Source organism: Rattus rattus, chromosome 7 (assembly GCF_011064425.1).
Source record: "Rattus rattus isolate New Zealand chromosome 7, Rrattus_CSIRO_v1, whole genome shotgun sequence".
NCBI lineage: Eukaryota > Metazoa > Chordata > Mammalia > Rodentia > Muridae > Rattus > Rattus rattus.
The window spans coordinates 97,906,423-97,931,208 of record NC_046160.1 but is presented as its reverse complement, the minus strand read 5'-3'; the positions used below and the strand labels follow the sequence as shown (position 1 = coordinate 97,931,208).

Below are 24,786 nucleotides of genomic sequence, written 5' to 3'. Positions count from 1 at the left end.
GAAATTAAATGAGAAAAAAATACATTGTAGTTGATGAATTTTTTCTTTTTATATTTAAACTATTTAAATAACAATTTGTGCTATGTAATCTGGAATGGGTATAAATAAGAACAGGTTGTGTGGGGGTTTTTTGGGGGGGGGTACTAAGAACTGACCTTTGGGCCTTGAGTATGCTTGGCAAGCCCTCTACCACTGGGCTACATCCCTGCCTTCCTTTTACTTATTTGAGAGAGGATCTCACTAACTTGTCTAGGCTGTCCTTGAACTTACTCTGTAGCCCTGGTAGGCTTTGAACCTGTGATCGTCCTTCCTAAGCTCCCAAGTAGGTGAGGTTTCCTAGAAGCCTGCACTATCGGGTCTGGCCAAGTAAGACCAAGTGACCAAGTGAGAACACCAGTCCTGAGGCATCTAGAGATCCTCATTACCGAGAATTAAATGACTTTTCAGTGAGGTGGGGTTTATTTCCAGCACTACCCAACAAAAGAGAAGTCAAAAGAAGGACCTTTCTCCCTACTCCAGTCAGTGCTGACGGCTGTTTGCTTAACTTTGTCATGGTTTAGCCCTGCATTCTTCCTGTCTGCTCTTGTTTTCTGTACTTACAATTTCTTGTTCCATCAATGCTAGATGATTATCTTGATGTTCCATCATAAAAAATGAAACACATATTTTCAAATTTATGTCAGATATTTTTATTTCATTTTTTTTCTTCACATATTAATAGGTCACTCATGTTTGCATTCTCTTCTATAAATAGTAATTCCATCTTCCATATATTGAGTTTGTTATAAAAGTTTTCGTTATTAGACATTAAATTGAATGCAAATCTAAGGAATATCCTACAATTTCTTCTCTTTAGAGCTATTGATTCATTGATATGTTTGACAGATAATTGCTGAATGTCTGCTGTCTGCCAAGTAGTGTTCTAGGAAGTGAGCAGTACAGACAAAATCTCTGCATAGTATTTTCATGGTAATGTATGCTAGAGTGTAAGCAAACAGAATATCTGATATACCAGAAAGGAATTGTGTATGAAAGAAATAAATGGGGTTGATCAGTTAATATGTTGGTCGTGGAAGTCCTCATTAGAGGGCAAAATGTCATTTCAGAAAACACCCAAAGAAATTCAGAAAATAAGCATTTCAGGTATTGAAGGAAACAGAATGTAGACAAGGGAGCAACAAGTGGAGTGGCTCTTCAGTAAGAGATACCTGGCATAGTAAGAGGCACTGAGAAAGCCATTGTGTACAGAGCCAGAGGAGCAGGTAGCCATGAGAGCAGGGAAGTAGAAGGTAGATTCTGTAAGTGAGTACTTTCAAATAATGTCACACCTACTAGCTGCATTTCTTGATACAATACTCTATAAATTTTAAATTACTGTTTACATAGTACCATATTTATACTCAATTATGTATATGAAAAAATAAATTTTGCTAAAATTTGTGTCTAGCATGTACAGTCTTGATTGACTTAGCAGTTACATGTGTGCAAAAGTCACTGTGTGTATGCATATTAAAATGAAATTAGATCAATAAAAAATAACTCTGGGTTGGGGATTTAGCTCAGTGGTACAGCGCTTGCCTAGGAAGCGCAAGGCCCTGGGTTCGATCCCCAGCTCCGAAAAAAAAGAACCAAAAAAAAAAAATAAAAAATAACTCTGAGTAAGCCTTTTCTGTATTACAAGTGTCCAATATTAGATTGTCATGAATTCATTCTTAGGCCCTTGTCTACTAGCTACAATTAATGTTTTCCAGTTATTATTACTACAAATGCCCTCATTACTGTCCTTAAACACTGAAAAATCATTTGTGTAGAAAGTTTTGGGGGTGGAAGTTGGGGGATGTAGAGTCGTGCCACATAGCTCAGGAGAGCCTTGAACTCATGATTCTCACCCTCTTGAGTTCTGTGATTACCAGCAAGCCCAATTCCATTTTAAGGATTTTGATTTTTATGTAGAGATGAGAAACCATTAAGATTGTTGAGCAGCATCATGGGACTTCTGCTCTCAAAGACACATAAAATAAACAAAAATGTAATAAAACAAACAAAAGTAAACCAGAATTTGGGGGCAGAGAGATGTTTCAAAGGTTATAAGCACTTCCTGCTCTTACAGAGATCCTTCCTGCCTCTGCTTCCCAAGTGTTCATATTTTATAGTCATATACTATAGATGAATACTACTTTATATTCTAGAAATCAATTAACTGTACATTCTTGGAATCTCAATTTGACAAATGCTTATCATGACCAAGGAGTTCGTTGAAAGGCATAGCTAAATTCTATATATCTTGTTCAAAAACTTCGTATCACAGTTTTGAGACATTTGGGCCTCTTTATTTTTTTCTTTATAATATTTTTGACAGATTATAATTTAATAAAGTAAGCCTGGCCAGATATAGTTGGCACAAGCTTGTGGTGCAATGCCAGCATACGTGAGAGGCAGGAGGGTTAGGACTTGAAGGTCATCCTTGGCAACAGCCTGTCGCATAAAACCAAACAAATAAACAAATGTGGGGGTATCTCTTGGATAGGGCTCTCTACTTCGAATTTCCTTCTGTTCCCAGGGTATACTTTCTAAGTGTTTCATCTGAGAGCATGGGGTGTTATTTTTCTAATATAGTTCCTGAATCTGTTATTGAAGTAAAAATGCCAAAAACCATCTTGATTATTAAGTTTTTTTGAATTGTTGGTTTCAGAGGGTTTATCTTTTAGCTTTTATTTCCCCCTGAAACACACACACACACACACACACACACACACACACAACTTTACTGGTAGGGTGAACTATTACACACAAAATAGTTTATCTTTTAGGGGTAACATCAGCCATTGGTGATCATTATCCAGCTCTTGAGAGGTAGAGGCAGGAGGATCTCTGTGAGTTGGAGGCCAGCCTGGTCAACAGAGTGAGTTCCAAGACAGCCAAGGCTGCACACAGAAACCATGTCTGAAAAAACCAGAGAGAGAGAGAGAGAGAGAGAGAGAGAGAGAGAGAGAGGGAGAGAGAGAGAGAGAGAGAGAGAGAGAGAGAGAGAGAGAGAGAGAGAGAGAGAGAGAGAGTATGTGTGTGTGTGTGTGTTGCAACAAAGGTGACTGAGCAGGTGGCTCATTGGGTTACGTCACTCACCACCAAGCCAGACAACCTGAGCCTGATCTCCAGGACCTACGTAGTGAAGTGTAGAAGTCCCTTTACTCATCAGATGCAGTTGTTTGAGGCTTACTGCTGAATAAGCTTCACCCTTTGTAGTTCTTTCCAAACTCCAGCCGACTGGTTCAACTCAGCTGTTCTGGCTCAAAACTCCTCTCCAAGCTGACTGACTCAAACTGTCTTCTCTTGGCTTCTCACTGAATTACTCTGCTTGGAAAAACTGCCTCTGTTTTGAACTGAACTGCACTGACTGCATGAACTCAATGAAACTGAACACAGTATTACCTGAACTCCGCTGAACTGCACTCACTGAACTGCCCTCTCTTCCTGATTCACTCTGTGCTGCTCCTACTACTTCTCTTTCTTTTGCTGTTGTCATGAGAGTTGGTCATATCCTATCTCTGACTCATTCTGTCAAATCTTTCCCTAATTCGTCACTTTATCTGCCCCTCAATTAAATGCCACTTTTAAACATGCTGTTTCCTTCTACAAACTGACCTTACCTTCATTGTTAGCTATTAAAGGTATTTATTAAGGGCTTGTCTGCATTCAGGCCGGATCATAAAGACCTAGAAAGTCTTTCTTTGGATATAATCACTTGCCCAAACAGGCATGTTGCTAGATTAAAACTTCTCTACATGGAAGGAGAGAACTGATTCCTGCAAGTTGTCCTCTGTCTGACCTGTATAATTGAACCATGGTACATATATGTACGCATGTACCCTCCTCCCCTACACCTACACATAGAGAAGCACAAAAAAGTGTACTTTGAAAAAGAAAAAGGGGGCTGGGCAGTGATGGCACACACACACACACACACACACACACACACACACACACACACACACACACACACACAACTTCACTGGTAGGGTGGATTATTACCTGAACATACAAACTAGTTTGTTATCCTGTTAGGGTAACATCAGCCATTGGTGATCATTGTCTGGGTTTATTATTATTAATTCATCGAGTTGCAAAAGAGGCCAGGCATACACCTTTAGTCTCAGCACTCAGGAGGCAGAAGCAGGTGGATCTCTGAGTTCGAGGCCAGCTACACAGAGAAACCCTATCTCAGGGGTGGGGGTAGGAGTTTACCAAAATGGATGACTGCTCTGTCTGATCACTACTTTGTTTTGATTAAGTAAATGCGTGTAAGAGCAGTGAACTATGAGCCATTATTTAAATAGGACAGTCACACATGTACTTTTAACAGAAAGGGAGGTAATTGAAAAAGACCTAGAAAGAAAAAGACCTGGGCTCTCTTCTTGATTCTGTGAGTTTACTAATTGATATGACTTGCTCCTTTAACTTTATTGACACTCAGTTAAAGGAAAAGTTCTTTCCAGTACTGAATTTCCACAATTATATTTAATAAATCTGATTATGTCATGACTCAGATGGAATCTTAAAATTTTAAAGATGAGAGTATTTTAATTTTCCTGGGTAAAAGACACATAAGACCTTGACAGTATTTTCTGTGCATTTGCATACCGTATTTGCTGTATGAATAGTGTAGTCTATATCTGCATAATGGAATCTTCATAGTTTGTTACAAAGGTGTAGTTACTGTGTTGCTATTAGCGGCTCTGGGAACTACTCACTGTGCAGCCTCTCACATCAGGCTCACATCAGGCTCACATCAGGCTCACATCAGGTTCACACCATGGAGAACGTGACCAAAGTGGAGCCAGGGGAGCTAAGTCTTCATTTTTTTCAAGAAAGGGAAAAATGATTTAATTCATGAAGAATGCAATTCCACATAGTAGTTTCCTAATGCACATTTTTATGAATAAAAGGTCCTTACTCAGAGAGTTTGGCTAAGGCATAAACAAAAGAAGATCCAACGTCAAATATTTTAGCCATTAAAGCATAGGTCAGCTGCAGTGTTTCAGTGAGGTAGTGTCTCAGAGAAGAAAAGAGGCCTTTGAAATGATGTTTATTTCTATTGTCCTGTTTTTCTCAGTCTACTGACACTCAGGGCTGATTTCCATTTCCACATTGTAAATAGATAACACCACTAAGAATCAGCATAAAATATTTTTATTCTTTGCTTTCTAAACCAAGTCTTCTTTCTTTGTTATTGTTGGCGTGAATGGTCACATGTGGCTAATTGAATTGATGGAGTTACATGGTAGAATGATTAGAAAATCTTGTATTCATTTCTAGAAACTCATAAAGAGGCCTACTTATTCTCTCATTTTGTTATATAAAATTGAATCAGAGACGTTAAATAACTTGGAGGCAGTAATAAAAATTAACCTTAAGAAAAAGAAAATACAAGTGTGTATGTACACATATAGATATATATATACACTTGCAATAGTATGTGGATATATGTAATATATACATTGTAGAGAGAAGAATGTAGAGAGATGCTACCATAGGCTCAAGGAAATTAAGTTATGTAAGCATTTTATACCTTATGCTAATGATTTTGAAAATTTAATGAACTATGAATATTCTAGATAGTTAAAATTGACTAAAGCAAAAAAATAAAAGTTGAATAGACCTTAGCCATGAGTAAAATGAGAAAGCTGTTTTTAAAAAGTGATACTTCTCTAAAGGACTAAGTAGAGATGGTCTCATGGACCAGTGTTTTCAAACCCTATAGGAATTATATCTGTAGTATTTAGATATGTTGAAATAAGTAGAAAATATGGACAGTTTTATACATTAATTAACAAAAGTCATACCTCACTGTCTGGAATTCATGGCAGTGTGACCACAGAAAACAGTTGTCATTTCCTTCATGTTAAAGAAAAATTTACTGGGGGCTGGAGAGATGGCTCAGCAGTTAAGAGCACTGACTGCTCTTCCAGAGGTCCTGAGTTCAATTCCCAGCAACCACATGGTGGCTCACAACCATCTGTCATGGGATCTGATGCCCTCTTCTGGTGAGTCTGAAGACAGCTACAGTGCACTTATATATAGTGAATAAATCTTTTAAAAAAATGGAAAAAAGAAAAAGAAAAATTTACCCTAGCAGGTTACCCCTGGGCAGATACCCAGAGGAGTGAAAGCAAGAGATGATCCGCACCTGACACACCAGTCCTCACTGCAGCTTTACTCAAACAGCAAAGCGGTAGAAATAAGCCAGGCGAAATGTGATGTATGCAGTGACCTATTATTTGGCATTGGAAGAAATCTGATATGTAGTACTCCATGATGGATATTAAAATATTAAGCTAAGTGAAATGAGCCGAACACAAAGGACAGCACTGTGTGGTTTCACTTATAGGAAATATCGGCATTAAACTAATTCTTAAAGATAAGAAGATTAAAAATCACCATGAATTGAGAGGTAGAGAGAAATGAGTCGTTGCCTAATAGTTGAGTTTCTGTTTGAAATGATTTTAAAAAGTTAAGGATAAAAATAAATGTAAACAATAGCATTTTAAATGTAATCATGCTACTGAATTGTTTATCCTATTTCCTCTGTGTGTACACATGCATGCCTATGTACACAGTACATCTGGCACTGCACATGCCTGGGGTCACCACGTGAGTCCTAAGGATAAAATTCAGATATTTAGGCTTGGCTGTATGAGCCTTTACCCACTGAGTTATCTTGCTGGCCTCTGAATTAATACTCTTAAAAAGTGTTAAATTGTATCTGGAGAGATCACTCAGTGGTTAATAGCACTTGCTCTTGCAGACGACCCAGATTCAGATCTCAACACCCAAAAGGCAGCTCAGAACCATGCATAACCCCAGTTCCAGGGGTTCTAGTTTCCTCTTCTGATCTCTGTGGTCACTAAGCATGCACATACATCATGCAGGCAAACATTTATACACTTAAAATTTTTTCTTTTCTTTTTTTTTTTTTTTTTTTTTTTTTTTGTTGGTGGGGACCGAACTCAGGGCCTTGCGCTCGCTAGGCAAGCGCTCTACTGCTGAGCTAAATCCCCAACCCCAAATTTTAAAAATAATAATAAGGACTGGAAAGATGGCTCAGGGGTTTAGAATACTGGCTACTCTTCCAAAGGTCCTGAGTTCAATTCCCAGCAAGAATATAGTGGCTCACAACCATGTGTAATGGAATCGGATTCCCTTTTCTGATGTGCATGAAGACAGAGCAGCCATGTACATAAAATAAATAAATAGATCTTTTAAAAAATCATTTTAAAAGTTGTTTAAATCGTTTAAATGGATGAGGGCTAGAGACAGGGCTCAGTGGCTAAGTATACTTGTTGCTCTTGCAGAAGACCTAGATTCAGTTCACAGCACCCATATATATGGTGGGTCAGAGCCGTCTCTAACTCCAGTTGTAGGAGATTCAGTGCCCTCTTCTGACATACAAATGGTTCACATACGTAATATGGAGACAAAACATGAATATACATAAAACATTTTAAAAATGTGATAATGGGCTAGGAATGGCCCATATATATAATGTCAGCACTCAAGAGACTGAGGTTTGAAGAACATGTGTTTGAGGCCACTTGCACTACATAGGAGGTCCAGTCTAGGCCACAGAAAAAGACTCCTCTTAAACCACAAAAATTAAACCAAAAACCAGATGGGGAGGGGAGCCACAAATGTAAAAGTTTTATGTATTTGCCAATTATGTCTACAAGAAACTTGAACCTCAAATATACAAAAGAATTCTCTAAACCTGGTAGAAAAGCTAAGTATGGTGGTTCGTGCCTATAATTCTAGCACTTAAGAGGAAGAGGCACGGGATCCTGAGGGCAAAGCGAGCCTGACTCAGTATTTTACAGACAGGAATTAAACCTAGATTACTCAAACGCAGTGTGGCTAAGGATAAGCATGCCCAATATTGTCAGTCACTGCAGATGCGATGACTCGAGCAGAAGAGCCTGGTGTAGCACATGACAACTGCACACTAATCCAGTATGTGTTTGCTAGAATCACCTCCTAAAAAAGGCACCACCAAGTCGCTGGTTAAAATGTGGTGCTCTCCAAACACTCACTTACTGCACGTGAGGATCGAACTACAGACCCTTTAGGAAAGAAGGTAACAGTTTCTTATAAAACCAGACATATGATTACTGTGTGTCTTAGCAGTACACTCTTCAACTTCGTATGAAAATATACGTCTTCGTATCAGGCTTGGGGCCTCTGGTTCCTCATAACTACGTGTGATGCTAGGTATGAAGTTTATTACAATTAATCAACTTTCAGGATCAGAGGTTATTGTCTCCACTCTCCTATTGTCTAATGTGTCTAATGTGGTCTAATTATTGTTAAACAGTGTGTGTGTGTGTGTGTGTGTGTGTGTGTGTGTGTGTGTGTGTGTGTGTGTGTTTTTATTCTATTTTTTGTTGTTGAGATCTTCTACTTTGTATTCATTTCATGACAACTGATCATTGCTTCTTTGAATGCTTTTTATAACTGCTTTAACATCTGTGTTGGTAACCATAGATTATTTTTCCACAGAGATGAATTAAATGGATGATTTTGCCATATGCCATCTGAGTATTGTATTCTAAGACTGGTACCCATTTCAGTCTTTTCAGGGAGGGCGCCTGAGGATATAGTGTGGTTGGTAGATCTCTTGCTGGCTGCATAAAGCCCCAGGTTCAGTTCCAGCACTGTGTAAAGTGGATATAGTAGCGTATCACATGCCTGTAATCCCAGCACTTGAATGATAAAAGCAGGATTATATACTTGGGTACATAGTAAATTTGACATGTCTCCTATTTATAAGTAAATATCTACATTTGTTTTGTATCCTGTATCTAAAAATGCATAGGACTAGAAGTGGTTTTCAGAACTTTTAAAACTTTACTATTTGCATATAACCATAGTAAAATATCCTATGGTAGGGTTCAAGTCTAAGTGTAAATATTTATGTTTCATATATGCCTTATACATATATTCTAAAGGTAATTATATGCAGGATTTTCAGTATACCTGGATTTTTGTCTGAGGCCATGTGTGGACATTACTACTTGAGTTACCATATCTATACTCAGATGTTTTGGAGGATTTTGGAGGTTTTTTTACTTAGATATCCTAATTGTATTTATTCCATTTTTAAAGCCTGTTATATATATAGCACCTTTTGGTCTTTGGAAAACCTGGGAAATGCTCTGTCTGTTGGTTCAGCTCTGAAAGTGTTTGATATATCAGTTAGAGGGCAGGTCCTTAGCTATACGGTCCAAGTTTAGTCCAGGACTTCAAAAACAAGCCAGTGGGATCAGCTTCCTAAGCTTTTGTGTTCCTTAATATTTTGTTCTTGGATGTCTCCTACCTGGTTCTTCTCTTTGAGGGGAGAATAGCCTGTGGTGCTTGTGTAGGGGTCAGAAGGCTGTCTGTGGGCATTGGGTCTCTCCTTCCTCCATGGATTCTGGGGGCTGGACTGGACTGAGTTGTCACATTTGGCAGCAAGCACCTTACCAGCTGAGCCGTCTTGCTGGTCCTGTGGTGCTTTTTATCGCATACTCTGTCTGAGGGTTGTTTTGTGTGTGCAGATAGAGAAGCTATAGCTCACTCAGTTATTATGTTACCAATCCCAGAGATTTGTGTAACATTTACTGACTATCATATGCGTTGTCCTTTACTCCCCTAGTAACTGTGAAATAGTCTAAATATTATTCCTATGAAAATACTGAGTGGGGGTTGGGGATTTAGCTCAGTGGTAGAGTGCTTGCCTAGCAAGTGGAAGGCCCTGGGTTCGGTCCCCAGCTCCGAAAAAAAGAATAAAAAAAAGAAAAGAAAAGAAAAGAAAAAGAAAATACTGAGTGAATAAAATTAAGATTACCTTCACTTCTACATCAGGCAGGAGTTTCTTGAATGCAAAAGTTGACCTTTCTGTCATCGGCTATCTAGTAGATAATAGCTTCTCAGGAAACATCAGTGGCTAACTCCTTTCCTTCTCTCCACAGTACCTTGGCCACGTAGAGGTTGATGAGTCAAGAGGAATGCACATCTGTGAAGATGCCGTCAAAAGATTGAAAGCTGTATGTATTTGGTGTTTGCTGACACTGATCTGTGTTCTGTCAGTATCTGTTACAAGATTGTGCTTACTGAATTTTACTCACAGTATCCAGTAAGAACAGTGGGTTTTCCCAAGGGAAAAGGTGTGGGCTACTGAATGAAAAGAACATCTCATTTTCTTTCTTCAGAAGATCAGATTATAAAGACCAGTCTTCTGGTCACATTACCCTTCACTTACTGTGGTCCATAAGAAACAAGCAGTGTGAAATCTGATAGAAAATATTCTAAAGCCAGCTAGACATGTTGCAGTTAACTTGTGATACCTGAACTATGCACTATTAATTTTAAATCTCTTAAGAAACAGCTTTCCCGGGACAGAAGTAGAAAATGCCCATGTGAGACCTGATGAGAGGTCTTCTCATTATCCTCATGCCTACCTCTAATCTTTAAATCCCTGTGATACAAACAACCTACTTTCTCTTCCTTTTTTTATAAACTTGAAGTGGACAACTCCTTTTCAGGGTGAATAATGCTTTCTTTGCCTGTTACACCATGGAATACACACTACGTTCATAGGTGTGCATTTAGTAAGGGAGAAAAAAAATACTCACATTTGATAAAAGATCAGATTGAAGTGTTTCTGTTTCCATTATGTCTATGAACTGTCTGTCCCATAACTCTTCATAGCCTTCCTTCTCTGCCACATGTAGCCATCCCCACTGTGCTGCAGAATCTTGAAGCATTATTTCCGCATGTGCCTGTCCCCAAACAGCATTAAATTCATGTCACGTTGGGTTCGTTAGTTTAAGTTTGGCTACTAATGAGTGCTTTCTATTTCTCATTTTGCTTAATAACCAAAACTTTCCTGCTTTATTGATATAGTTTATGTTACCTCTTACATTCCCTCACATGAAATTTAAAATTATACCAAAAAGATAGATTTGGTTTTGGAATGCCTGAATCTTCTGTAGAAGGAAAAGTAGGGAAATAACTAATTGTAGAACACAGAACATAGCAGCTCTGCACAGATGGCACATGTCTATATGCGTAGAACCCTTTCACCTCAGACTTTGAACATTTAAATTCTTAAATGATACAAGTCCAGGATGCGTCCTTGCATTCATCAGTGTTAAGAGGATTTATGTCTATGTTCTGTGGTCTATGAACTAGTTTTGCAGATTTGCTCTCTTATATGACTGTTCCCTAACTAAGGCTCAGATAATTTAGTTTTTTATTTTTATCAAAACTAGTTTGAAAGAGAAATAAAAAATTTAGAATTTTTTTCTTATAAAATAATTCTCCATTCCTCTAGAATAATGATAAACTTGATGAGTTTAACTAAGGATACTTTAAAAAATAATTATTTAACCTTCTTAGAGAATGTTTTCTTTTTTCTTTTTTAATAGTTTCTTCGTATAGCTCATATGTAGGCCAAGCTAGCCGTGAGTTTCTTGTCCTGCCTTACCTCTCTAGTGATGGAACTAGGCATGACCCCCATCCCCAGCCTAAAGGATATTTTACAGCACTGTGAACTAAGGATGAGAAACAGCAAACAAACCAAGAAATGGGGAGGAGAGATGGTTGGGCAGTTAAAGGCCTGGCTGATCTTGCAGAGGACCCACATTTAGTTCCCAGCATCCTCTTCAGTGGCTTTCAGCTGCCTGTAATTCCAACTCCAGGAGACCTAATACTCTTTTTCTGGCCTTTGAGGTCACACAAACATGTGCACAAACCCACATCCAGAACATACATAATTAGAAATAACAATAAATATTAATTTAAAATCCTGGGAAACATTAGATTATCCTTAGATAAACTGTTCTTATTAAAGCCTTAAATTTTACATTACCTAGGGTTATGAGGCCACTATGGAATCATACTTTAGAAAATCTTTTAATTTAGAAACAGTCTTCTTTTTCTGTGCTGAGTATCAAACCCAGGGCCTCACGTGAGCCCTGCTCTCTGCCGAGCCGTGCTTCAGGCCCTGCTGTCTAGTGTTGTGGATTTTGGTATCCGTCTGTTTCATTTGGGTTTTCGAGACAGTCTCAACTCCAGCACATCATCTTCCCCAGCTGCTTAGGTTAGGGTCACAGGCATATGTCACTTCATCTGGATCTTAAATTTTTAAAAAAATTAGAAGCAGGTCTTTATTATACAGGAAAAAATGTGTTTATTGTGTAAAATACAAATGAACCTGAGATTTACAAATCGGGGCCAGAAAGATGGCTCGGTGGTTGAGAGTATGGTCTGCTCTCTCAGAGGACCAGGTTCAGTTGCTAGTGCCCACCACATACTGGAAATACAGGTGCAAGCCACTCCATTCTGCTCACCTCCTAGTTTAAAACTAATTTTTTTTGTTTTATTTCACCTTTTGTTTTTAAAGCAAGAATATTGTTTGAGGCCTAGGACTGTTTAGATAACATTTAATGTGGTTTTTATATTCACCATATATATAACCTAAATTTACATTTAAAAAAAATTATAGTTATGCGGGGTCAGGGCCATGGGTTAGTTGGTGAAATGCTTGCCATATAATCACCAGAACCTCAGTTTAGATTTCCCAGCACCTATGTTAAAAACAAAAAGCAGTAAGGCTGTATATAATCCCTGAGCAGGGGAAATATAGCAAAGGGCTCTACAGCTCACTGGCCAGCCAGTCTAGGTGAAGTAGTGCACTCCAGGTTCAGAGAGACCCTGCCCCAAAAAACAATATGGCACAACTGAGGACCCCCTGCATCATCCCCTGGCATATCCAGGAAACCTGGGACAGAGCTCTAGGACAGCTAGGGATATGCAGAGAACCCCTGTCTCAAAAACCAAAAATGAACAGACAAACAAAAATACCACTGTTTTGTAGATAAGCTATTTAATACTGTACTGAGAACCTTGTAGTAAGTAGAAAGTGTTCAGAATATTGTTTCATGAGGCCACACATCTCTGATTTTTTTTTCTTCCTTTCAAATTTTCACTGTAGAAATAGTAGGTACCTCTTTCCTTTGACAACATTAACACAACTATCTAGGATTTATAACCTGCTGTGCCTGATCTAATATTGTACCAAATACTGTGTTACTAATATTTGTTTGTTATTAGTATAAAGATCATAAAGTTTCCTGAAAGTATTTTGGATAAATGGAAACAAATTTTAGGAGTGTATAAAGCTACAGAGAATTAAGAAGCAAAATACCTTTGCAATATGTTTGAATGCTAAAGCTTTAAAATATGAAGAATCCAGCTAGGATTCCAGTAAGCAACAAAACAGACTGTTGTGAATGACCTCTGAACAATTCTATTTCTACAGCTTTAAACATTGTAGGAAATTGTATGGAGACCTTTCCCCACATGGTCCCTTGTTTTTTGTTTTTTGTTTTTTGTTTTTTTTTTTTTTTTTTTTTTTCGGAGCTGGGGACCGAACCCAGGGTCTTGCGGCTTGCTAGGCAAGCGGTCTACCACTGAGCTAAATCCCCAACCCCCCCATGGTCCCTTGTAATCTAGAGTTACCTTAGCTTCTCTTACAGGTCGTTGGCAAAGTTGACATTCTCGAGTAAAGAAATTAGCATTGGGATAGTTTTTAAGATGGGTTCCTTGGACTACCTCTTACCCTTATGCACATAAAGTAACAGTTATTTTTAACTAATTTATTTTGTGACATAATTCACTAATTAGCTCCTACAGAACTTAGAGTGCATAGAATAAGTCTTAGAAACAGTGTTGCTGAGTCATGTGGCCTGTGCGGTACAGGCGATGAATATGGTTAAGTGGCGTGAGTTCTAGAATTATTACATCACGCTTTGTCTTGCTGCACTGTGATCCAAAGTGCCTTTCATTGTAAAAGGTTATTTTACTCCATTGTCTTCTGAATCAATCTCTCTCTCTCTCTCTCTCTCTCTCTCTCTCTCTCCTCTCTCTCTCTCTCCCTCTCCTTTTTCCCTCCCCTCCCTTCTTCCTGCCCCCTTTTCTCTTTTCTCTTTTTCTCTCTCCCCCTTGAGTTTAGATTCCTTTCATTGTATAAGTAGTTCTAGTATTCTAGTATGTTGGGGGTTTTATTCACTATTTGATATATTTGTTTTAATATATGTTCTTATTTTAGCAGGTAAAAGAATCATAACTTGTTTTTAAAACAACATTAACATTCTCTAATCCAATATCTGTCTTTCATGCATTTTGCATGTCACCTTTTTTCATTAACATCAGGGGTCTTTTGTAAGAAAAAGAAAAATCCTATCTTTAACAAGAGCTTTTCTAGGAGCTGAATTAAATATTACCTGTTACCTCCCTACCCTGTGAGAATGGTGAACCTATAACCTTGGTTGCATCCTTGAAAGCTAATTGTTACTCATGGTCTAACAAAACTAGGGCCGCCAAACTTGGCAGCAGAAGTAATTTTAGTCTTGCTGCAAAGCTACCTGGATCACATGACTATTTTTCCAGAGTTAGTTTAGAGATCTTTTGGAAATATTTGATGCTGTCTATGATTTTCAAATGTGGGGGAACATTCTAGTGTTTAAAAGCACTGAGTTCATAACTCATTTTTCACCATAGTTGTCTTTTTCTAGACATTTTTGGAGCAACCAAAGTTGATTATAAAAAGTAAAGGATTAAGAGTATAATTTAGCCCCAAGAAGGGAGCATAAAACTGGGTTGGGAGAATTTGAACCAATCTACTTTGTATAAGTTCTTCAAATTTTACTTCATAATCAGCTTGTGAGAGTGGTACTTAAGAATCGATGGTAGGGCTAGGTGTGGTGGTGAACCCTTTTAATTCAAACACTCAGAATGCAGGGGCAGATCTCTGAGGTTCAGGCCAACCTGGTCTACATAGTGAGTTCCAGGCTACATAGTAAGACTCTGTTTCAACAAAACAAATGGTGGTGGGACCATAGATTGTTATGGCTCCCTTCTTCTGATAATTGATAATTATGTGGTTATATCAATGCAAGAGTATTTGCTTTAAAAGAACAGTTAAAAGGTAAACACAACCCTGTTTCTTGTTCCATTTGTGACCCATGAATGTAGTTTGGTTCTCTGTTTTTGTTTTTGTTTTGTTTTTTCTGCACTCCAGTATAAACATTAGCTTTAGATCCTTCATAAATGACTTATTCTCACCTGGAGTAGATCCTGCTCATTATCTTTGTGTGTTGTAAAATTGATGAGCATTTATATATATATATCAAACTGATGCTAACAGATGGGAACACCTGTGATGACGCTTCCTACCTGACTTAGAAAGGGCGTGGCGAGAACTGTTGATGTGTGCTTATGATGTAACTTTATGGTTGTTTTTGTTGTGTGTGTTGTCTGCAGTGCATCAAACCAGCCTTACACATAGAAAGGAAGCTGCTCTACCAGCAGGCGGGTTGTTTGCTTCTGATCTGGAATCTCACTGTGAAGGCCAGGCTGACCTGCAGTGGCTTCTCAGGCTCCTGCTTTATTTTAATTTAAGAAGCAAGCTTTTACTATGCTACCAAGGCTGACCCTGACCTCCTGGGCTCAGAAGGGCCTGTCTCAGCCTCTTAAGGAGATAGGATGACGGGCACATGCCACCACAATGACTACCATTGATTTTAAGTAGCAAAATGTATGTAGAACTAACCTTTTATTTATTATTATTATGAATTTTAAATGCAACATCATGCTCAACTAGTATGTCCTAATCTTTTTCTCTGCTGCCAAATTTGGATAATCTCTTTTGGAAAAATAGAGATTATTAAATTGAGTAGTCGTACTGCATGAATATAGTCTCTGAGCTCCTCTCTTCCCTTGGACTCTTAGGTCGTGCAGTGTGTTCCCTGCATTTTCACGCACTTTCCCTTTTCCCTGTCACTCCTGGTATGGATAACTCTTTAAAACTCTCATCCCCACCCCTTCTCCCATTTTTCCTTCTCTTTTACTTCTGTATGTGCTTAATTGATGTGAAAACCTGGGACATTTAGCCCATACAATAATAGCACTCGACTTGTCCCCTGTTCCTCCAGGAAAGGAAGTTCTTCAAAGGCTTCTTTGGAAAAGTAAGTTTAATGACATAATTGTGCTTATTCATATAAGGAGTTACACCCCATTACAGCGATGACTTGCTAAAGGAATAAAACCTTGATTTCTTTACAAAACAGAAATAGATCTGACCCTATATAAAAATTAATGAATTAGTTGCTATCTGTGGTAGTACCTGTTTTTCTTTTGATACTAAATCTCATTTCTAGGAAAACCCAATAAAAGAATCACGTAAGTTTTTTTTTTTTAATGATCTCTTTATCATCTGCTATTAGGTAAACACTGTGATCTTTCAAAGCTGTTTTGTTAGTGTATTATCTATATTTTTAACAGGTAGATTTTAATTAGGGCCCAAAACAGACAGAAATAGAAAAAATATTAGATTTAGGTAAAAATTTAAGGCACCTCAAAATTTACATTCAATACTATTTTTTTAATCTAAGTTAAATTTCAAGGGAATAAAGTGTGAAAGTACATAAACTTACCTTTGAAGATTCTGCTGTAACCTTTAACCTGTATTGCTGATCTAGGAAAATCTGTTGTAATTAATAGTCTACCAAAACTTGCTGCATGGATGCTCTTTCTCTAGGTACCCTTACCCTTTTCTGGGGATGCTTATTCACTGCTCAGATCCTCCCAAGTACCAGAGCTGGGACGTCCCTCAGTGTTTGCCCAGCATTAGCGTGCATAAGACCTGCCATTCTATCTCCAGCACTAGAACAAAATAAGAGGCTAGAGAAATTGCCCAGTGTTAAAAGTGCTTGCTGCTCTTATAGTGGACCTGAGTTTAGTTCCTAGCACACAACCTGGGTAGCTCACAACCAATGTCACAGGCCAACCTGATCTCAGACTCTAACTGCCACAATGCTAGTTTATAGGACATATGAAAAACATATGAATCATTTTAATCTTGAAATAACGTTTCTATAGTGAGGAAGCTGAGGGTTCAGAGTTCAAATGGCCTTCTTAATTCCAGATCCAGTAAGTGGTAGGAGCTTGGATTTGAACCTTGGCAATCTGTCTTCAGAGTCCATACCTTTAGACACTGTGCTGTACAATCACTTTTTTGTTTTTCAGTTTTTCTTTTGCAGTGCTGGGGTTGCCCATGCCAGGCCAGTGCTCCTGTGAACTGTATCCACAGCCTTTTTTTACTTTCTATTTTGAGGCATGGATTTAGTGATGCTCCTCCTACCTCAGCCTCCTAAATAGCTGGGAATATAGGCCTGTGCTGCCAGGCTTCAGTTCTCCTGGAGCAGGGGTAGGGAGAGGTGGAAGGGGTTTGGAGACAGAGTGTCTTACATTCTAAGATGGCCTAGAACTTGCTTTCTAGCTAAAGACCACCCGAATCTCTAACTCTCCTGCCTCTAGAAGTGCTGTGGTTACCGAAGGGAGTGCACCTCTAGCCAGTGCTGCAAAGACTCATGCTTGTTATGCAAGCACTCGACCTGCTGAGCTGCATCCCTTGCCATTCTACTTTCATTTGAAAAGTAATTAGTTAATCAGGCAATCCTTAAATACCCAAGAGCCTAGTGTTCCACTGGTCGTTCTTGCCTTCTGCATATCACCATGGCCCGCCCTAACACTTCATTTTAACTTAAGAGACTTTTATTTATTTGTTTGCTTATTGGTAATGGGTCTCTATTATGTAGTCCTGGCTGCCCTGTAATTTGTTATGTAGTTCAGACCGGTCTTGAACTCACAGGTCCGCCTGCTGCTGCCTGCCTCTTGAGTTCTGGAATTAAAGACATTGTACACTCAGCTTATTTGGAGATCTTTTTAATAGTGACCAGGTATAGTGCACACAAGTAATTCTAGCACTTAAGACACTGGGACAGGAGAATTACCGTAAGTTTAAGTCCAGCCTGGGCCATGTAGTGAGTTCTGAACTAGCTAGTACTACAACAGCAAGGCACAGCTTCAAAAAATAAAACAAATCAGTCACTCAGTCCTACTAGTGACTTACTCCCACAATATTTTCTTTTCTTTTCTTTTTTTTTTTTTTTTTTTCCGGAACTGGGGACCGAACCAGGGCCTTGCGTTTTGCTAGGGGCAAGCTCTACCGCTGAGCTAAATCCCCAACCCCACAATATTTTCTTAAAACACTAAGCAATCTTAACTTGAGGACCATGAACATACATGACTATATAAATTATTTTGATGGACTAGAGAGATAGCTCAGCAGTTAAGAGCACTTGTACTTTCAAGGACCTGGGTTCAGTTCCCCGCACCCAAATCATAGCTTGACTGTCTGTAACTCCAGTTGCACAGGATCTGACACCCTCTTATGGCTTCTGTAGATACTAGACACTCATGATACACAGACATACATGTAGGCAAAACACTCAATATGCATTAAATAAAAATAAACCTTCTAAGTTTATTAGTGCTTTTTGAGGCCGTCCTGGTCTATCTGACAAGTTCCAGGACAGCCAAAGCTATATACTAGAGAACCCATGTTTATGTTATGGGGCGGGCCCTTTTTACAGCAGAACAATTTTGTCAGTCCACTTGTATTCAGTCAGTCCAGGGAGAGAAAGAACAAAGCAGAGCTTACAACAGCATCAGGAGTATGAGTGTGCTTTATCTGAAACACTGTTTAATCTTAAGCCTTTTGGGATTTCAGGGTGTCTTGGTTAAGGTTTCCATTGCTGTGAAGATACACTATGACCAAATCAACACTTATAAAGGGCAACATTTAATTGGGGCTGGCTTACAGGTTCAGTCCATTATCATCATGGCAGGAAGCATGGTAGTGTCCAGGCAGACATGGTGCTGGAGAAGGAGCTGAGAGTTCTACATCTTCATCCAAAGGAAGCTAGGAGCAGCTACTGTCTTCCAGACAGCTAGGAGGAGGGTCTCAAAGCCCACCCCCACAATGGCACTCTTCCTCCAACAAGGCCACACCCATTCCAGCAAGACCACACCTCCTAATGGGCCCAAGCATATTCAGACCACACCAGGTGTTGTCATTCTTCCCTACATTAATCTCTAAGAAATAGGATGAAAAGACTTAATGTGTCAAGTTTGCTAGTAGGCTATTTATTATTTAGCAAAAGCCAAAAGTTAATTTTTTTAACTCTTTTATTACATGTAGTGTGTGTGTGTGTGTGTGTGTGTGTGTGTGTGTGTGTGTGTGTGTGTGTGTGTGTAGTGTGCACACATGTGCTTACACCATGCATGGGGCACTGTCTGAAGACAGTTGTTCTTCCACTACATGGCCCCCGGGAATGGAACTCGGGTCGTCAGGCTTTGCAGCAAGCGCCTTAGTCTGCTAAGCCGTCTCAGCAGCACTAAAAACGAAGACTCTGATGCATCAGCATTGGAGGGCCAGGCATGCTGGCACACAGGCAGTCCCATCTGTCCGGGAGACTAAGATGGAATCGGGGAAATTGGCATTTTAGCAAGACCTGACGCAGGCTGGAAGTGCAAGTGAGCAGTGGGTGCACAGTGGCTGCGCAGTGGGTGCGCAGTGGTCGAGCACTTGCCCAGCATGCGTAAGGCTTCAGTCCCCAAGAACACACACAGTGGTAGGAGGGATAATACTGTGTATACACTTTGAACTCTCCCACGTGAAGGTGGGGGAAGAAGAATCAGGAGTTCAAGGCCCATCTACATATTAACTCTGAGGCTAGCCAGCCTGTCTCAAAAAACACAATGCAAATGGCAGGTGGTAAGGAGTTTTTCTTAGTACATCTCTTCGTAAATTATTAGTTTAGTCTTTGAGGCTGTATGGTTTAATGTCCCACGATAAAGAGAACAATGATAATTTTCCCACCACACACTTATGTAAAAGTAGTCTTGATTTCAAATTCATTAGTCATAGCCAAGAAGCCACCTTCTTCCCCAATTTCACTTCTTGATCCATGGTGACAACAGTGCTTCCAGAAACTGCAGTAATAAAATCATGCACTTCTGATCGGTTACAGAATTTACCATGAACATCTAAAAAGAAAAGGAGAGGAAACTACACCTGAACTTAACTTCTTCCAAACTAGCAAATCGCTCTCTGCGATCCCAAGTACATCTAGCTTTTGAGAGATTTTTATATGTGCATCTGTTAGTATAGCTGCCATGTTAAATACTTTATTACCAAGGAGCTACATAACCACTTAAAAGGAGTTTATAATATTAATATGTTTAAGAAATCTCATGAGCTAAGTTTAAGTAGTCTCTATCCCATTTTATGAGAGAACCAGCTCTATTAGATGAAAATGCCTAGGTTATTCCTTAGGTCTCGTCTTAAGCCATATACCAGTGGTTATATTGAGCTTTATAGCTTACGATATGTCCTGACCAGATTTCTAGTTTGCTACTTACAATAGCTGGGTGAATTGGCTGATGGTTCACGAGACTATACTTTACCAACATATGAAGACAAGTTCATGAGGCTGCTTACTTAGTATATTTCCCATATGCAGAAACCAGACTATTACAGTGAATGGAGAAGTACGGAGCACAGAGAGCACTGGACTGCACAAGGGTGCGAACAGATGCACAGATGTGGGTTTCAGCACTTGGAGATAGTTTAGACACCAAGTACTCAGCATAAAAGCCAGCTTATCTCAGAGAATACAGCATGCGTGTGTGAACGATAGCCTGAGGTAGCAGCTGTGCCCTTGGGCTGCCCTTTAGCCCAGCTCCATGGTTCCTTCACTCAGCGTGACTCGCTGCTGGTTGTTAGCCTGCCTTGAACTCTGTAGGAATATAAGTTTGTGAACCTGTCTTGGATTTATGCCATTCATTTCTGACCTGCAACAATTAATAAGAGTATGGTATTTGTACAAGTCACTCTTTAATTAGTCACAAGCTGTCTCCCCAGCCTCTAGATCCTTTTATTCCTCTTGTTTTCTAAATTCCTGAACTCTTCCTTAAATTAATTTTATATTCTCTAGGTTCTTTTTAGATATTTTTTATTAAGTTATTTACATCCAGATTGAAGCTTTCCTTCTTCTCCTCCCAGTCCCTCACTCTCACTTCCCCTCCCCTCATCCTCCCATCCCTTTCTTAGGAAAGGGGAGGCCTCCCATGAATATCAACCTGCCTTGGCATATCAGGTTGCAGTAGGACTGGGCTCTATTGTGTCTTCTATTGTACTAGGCAAGGCAGCTCAATTAGGGGAAGGGGATCCACAGGCAGGCAGCAGAGTCAGATACAGCCCCTGCTCCTTCATATGACGACCCAAGCTGCTCAACTGTCCATGTGCAGAGGGCTTAGGTCCATCCCACGCATGCTCTCTCTGTGTTTGGTGGTTCAGTCTCTGTGGGGCCCAGGTTAGTTGATTTTATATGTTTTCTTACAGTGTCCTCGACCTCTCTGGTTCCTTTAGTCCTTCCTTTCCCTCTTCCATAGGATTCCCTAAGCTCTGAGTTTGGCTTTGAGTGTTAGTTTCCATAAGTTGCTGGGTGAAGTCTCTCAGATGACAGTAATGCTGGGTGCCTCTCTGCAGGTATAACAGGATATCACTAATAGTGTCCCTCTCGTGGTATAATAGTGTCCCTCTCGTGGTATGTTCCCTCAATGTCTGCTCCACCTTTACCTGTGCACATCTTGGATTCTTAGATAATCTTTAGGACTTGCTTTATTTTTTCCTTTTGAAAGTACATTTCAGGGACTGGGAAGACAACATAAGTCAGTGAAACAAGCATGAGGATCTGAGTTTGACGCCTAGCACCCCTGTAAAAATGTCGGCTAGTGTGGTATTGATAACACCAGTGCTGAAGAGGAGACAGAAGGACCCTGGGGCTCACTAGCAGACAGTCTGGCCTGACTGGTGAGTTCCAGAGTAGTGAGAGACCTTCTCTTAAAGTGTGCAGTCGGTGTTTCCAGGATGACACCTAAAGTTGTGTGCACACGTGCATGCACGCACACACACACACACACACACACACACACACACACACACACACACACACACACACATGAAAGTATAAGACAAAACCTTGACTTGAGAGGAAAGAAGCAAAAGGCAGGAATAACCATAAACTTTTATATTCCTCCTTTGTCTTCTTTTTTTTCTTATGTGGTGATCAAGTGGTCTTTTAAAGGTCTGGTCACTGACTTTTTTTTAGATTAAGGGGTAAATTATTAATTTTTAGAAGCCCTCACATACACGCACTGTATTCATAGCATCTCAGTGGCTCTCCAGTCTCGAGTCAGCTTTAGTATATAAAATATATTAGAGAATGGGCCATCTTTTCCTAACAACGATAAATAAGAATCTTGATCTTCAGAGCACAGTAACTCTTGTTTTTAGGTAACTGTATACTTCTTTATTTTCCCTTAAACTTTCAGAATTTCCCAGTGTTTGGGAAGCAGAGGCAGGTGGATCTCTGTAAGTTAGAGGCCAGCCTGGTCTACATACTTAGTTTCAGGATAGCAGAGCTACACAGTAAGACCATGTCCCCCAAAAAAACAAAAAACTATTACCACAACAAAACAGATAATGACAGGGAAGCTTTCAGGATGTCTTACGCCATTCACTGTTTTCAGCTCGCTTCCTACTTCACTGATGCAGCCAGGCTGAGGCCCGCCACTGAAGCAGAACACTGCCCTATGGGAGGGAAGTTCTGGTTCCGTCTTAGTGTCACGTCCACTTGCGTCTGTAACCTGTGCCTTATGTTCCTGCTTCTTCCTTTTGGTTTGGTTTTGAAACAGGACTTTTCCAGGTAGGGCAGGCTGACCTCTTGCATCCTCTTCCCTCTTCCCTGGGTGCTGGGATTGACAAGCATGCACAGCTTCCAGTGGTTTCTTGCTGCTTCAGTTCTTACTCCAGTCCCTCCTTCCTCAGTAGTTCTTGCCCTAAAGGAAGAAAACCTATTTTTAGAAAAGTGATTTGGTGTCTTCAGTTTTGCCATCTTGTTTATGGACCTCATGTAATACCCACCACTGCCTTGCCTTCCGGCTTTTCACTGAAGCTTCTCCTTTCAAGTCTTTTATTGCAATTAGTATCACCCTCATCCCAGATTGTTCTCAGCATTTGTCACCGTCTGACTCTCCTTGAAACATTGTTCATTTGCAGTAGAGAGAATCATATACTCCTAGCTTTCCTTAAATCTCTTCCTACTTACTTAGTTGTGGGTTCTTCTCTGCGTGCAACTCTCCATAGATGATGTCACCCAGTATTGTGTTATGCCAGGTATTCTGACCTTCGTACTGGTATTTCTGACATAGAAATGGGATGGCATAGGAATCTAAGGTTCTGGAGCCACTTCTATTTAATTCTGCCTCGTGATTAATGCCTACCTCAGCAGTAATGCCTTTATCTGGACCTTAGAGGTCATAGTACAGATATTCCCTCTGTTCTAGTTCCTCTCCTCTTAACCTGTTTATTAATAATTTCAAAAGAGACACCAGGCACACTCTTATGTCAGGGCCCTTGTTGTTCTGTAACTTCTGTGGAACACATACCATCCAAACACAGATATGCATGACTCACTTCCCCATCTTTTTCTTTACTCAAAAGTATTGTCTAAATGAGGCATTTATTTACAACCGCCTTAAAATCCCACCCCTGTTGTCTTCACACATACTCCCTGTTTCTTTCCCAGCTTTATTTTCTGTTACCTCATTGGTCGTTCCATACACTCTCCTTATTTGTTTGCGTGTCTCTTTATCACTGTAACATAAGTTCTCTGAGGACACAGATTTTCACCTAATTTGTTTGTGGTAGAATTTTCAGTGCCCAGAATAGTATGTGGCCTTTAGTTTGTACTCTACAAAATTCAAGTTTAGTGGGTGAATTAATGACATGTATACTCTCAAGTTCACTCTATAATACAGAGTCAGTCAGTGTTAGTGAAATATTACCAAAGTTTCCAACAGAAACATGATGCTAAGTCAGAAAGGAAGCTTAGATGTGAGAAATTATAATGACGGCTTCTGGAGAGAGCACCGAGGCTGAGGCTGCAGATGGAATTTCTGTTAATGTAGTTGGAAAAGAAATGGGAACTTTTAATGAAGCAGCCATTAGACACAGAGGCAGCCTTCAGTCTGGGGGAAGCCGTGTTTCTACCCCTTTATTTGGGGAGTCTTTGCGTGTTTGTTCAGCCATGTCATTCTCCTGAAACTCGAACACCAACTTAGTGACTTCAAGGCCTTTGCCCTCAATTTTTAAATAAAATTTAAAACAACAGCTGAACCCAAGATCCCTGTGGGAAACAGATCTCTTATTTATTACAAGACATGTTGCATTGTGATTGCCGATGTGACATCATTACTCTGTGGTGCTGCTTCTGGGAACATCATAGCTGTGCCACATTTGCTTCCTGGGGCTTAAATGAAACCGTTTGTACCCTTTTACCCTTAGCTGTCCTAAGCTAAGCTTTACCCTAACTTTCTTGTCTTCAAATAATCAGTTCTGTTTATGGCAATGTGTTCTATCTTATTAGTGATCTTGGGAATCATAGAAGTTTAGATTTAGACAAAACCCTAAGATGTGAGTCACAGTCTCAAATATTGGATAGGTTATAAACATGGGGTGGGGGGCAGAATAATGAATTATCTTCCAAAACATTCAGCTAATGACTACATTGTAGAAAAATCTTCAGAGCATAGCCCACCATATTTGTCTTTGAAAATCAAGTTTTATTGGAAGGAGACCACACATTTTACTGTGGCTTTTCGCTACAGTGACCATTGAAGAGTTGCCATGCAGAGTATGTGGCTGATAGTGTCCAAAACTCATTCCTGTAAGTATTTCTTCCAGCTTAGCATCAGTGTGGCAAATGAAAGCAGTGGAAGGCTCCT

At 39.6% G+C, this 24,786-nt stretch overlaps 1 protein-coding gene across 6 annotated transcripts in view; it reads left to right on the top strand.

Moving 5' to 3' along the window:
- The window catches only part of Numb (NUMB endocytic adaptor protein), a 123,129-nt gene that overhangs the window by 78,091 nt on the left and 20,252 nt on the right, over nt 1-24,786 (top strand). For all 6 annotated transcript variants that reach the window (XM_032908103.1, XM_032908102.1, XM_032908104.1 and 3 more), the window contains one exon: nt 9,999-10,073. In XM_032908103.1, coding sequence (XP_032763994.1) covers nt 9,999-10,073 — 75 coding nt within the window. The remainder of the gene's footprint in view (nt 1-9,998; nt 10,074-24,786) is intronic.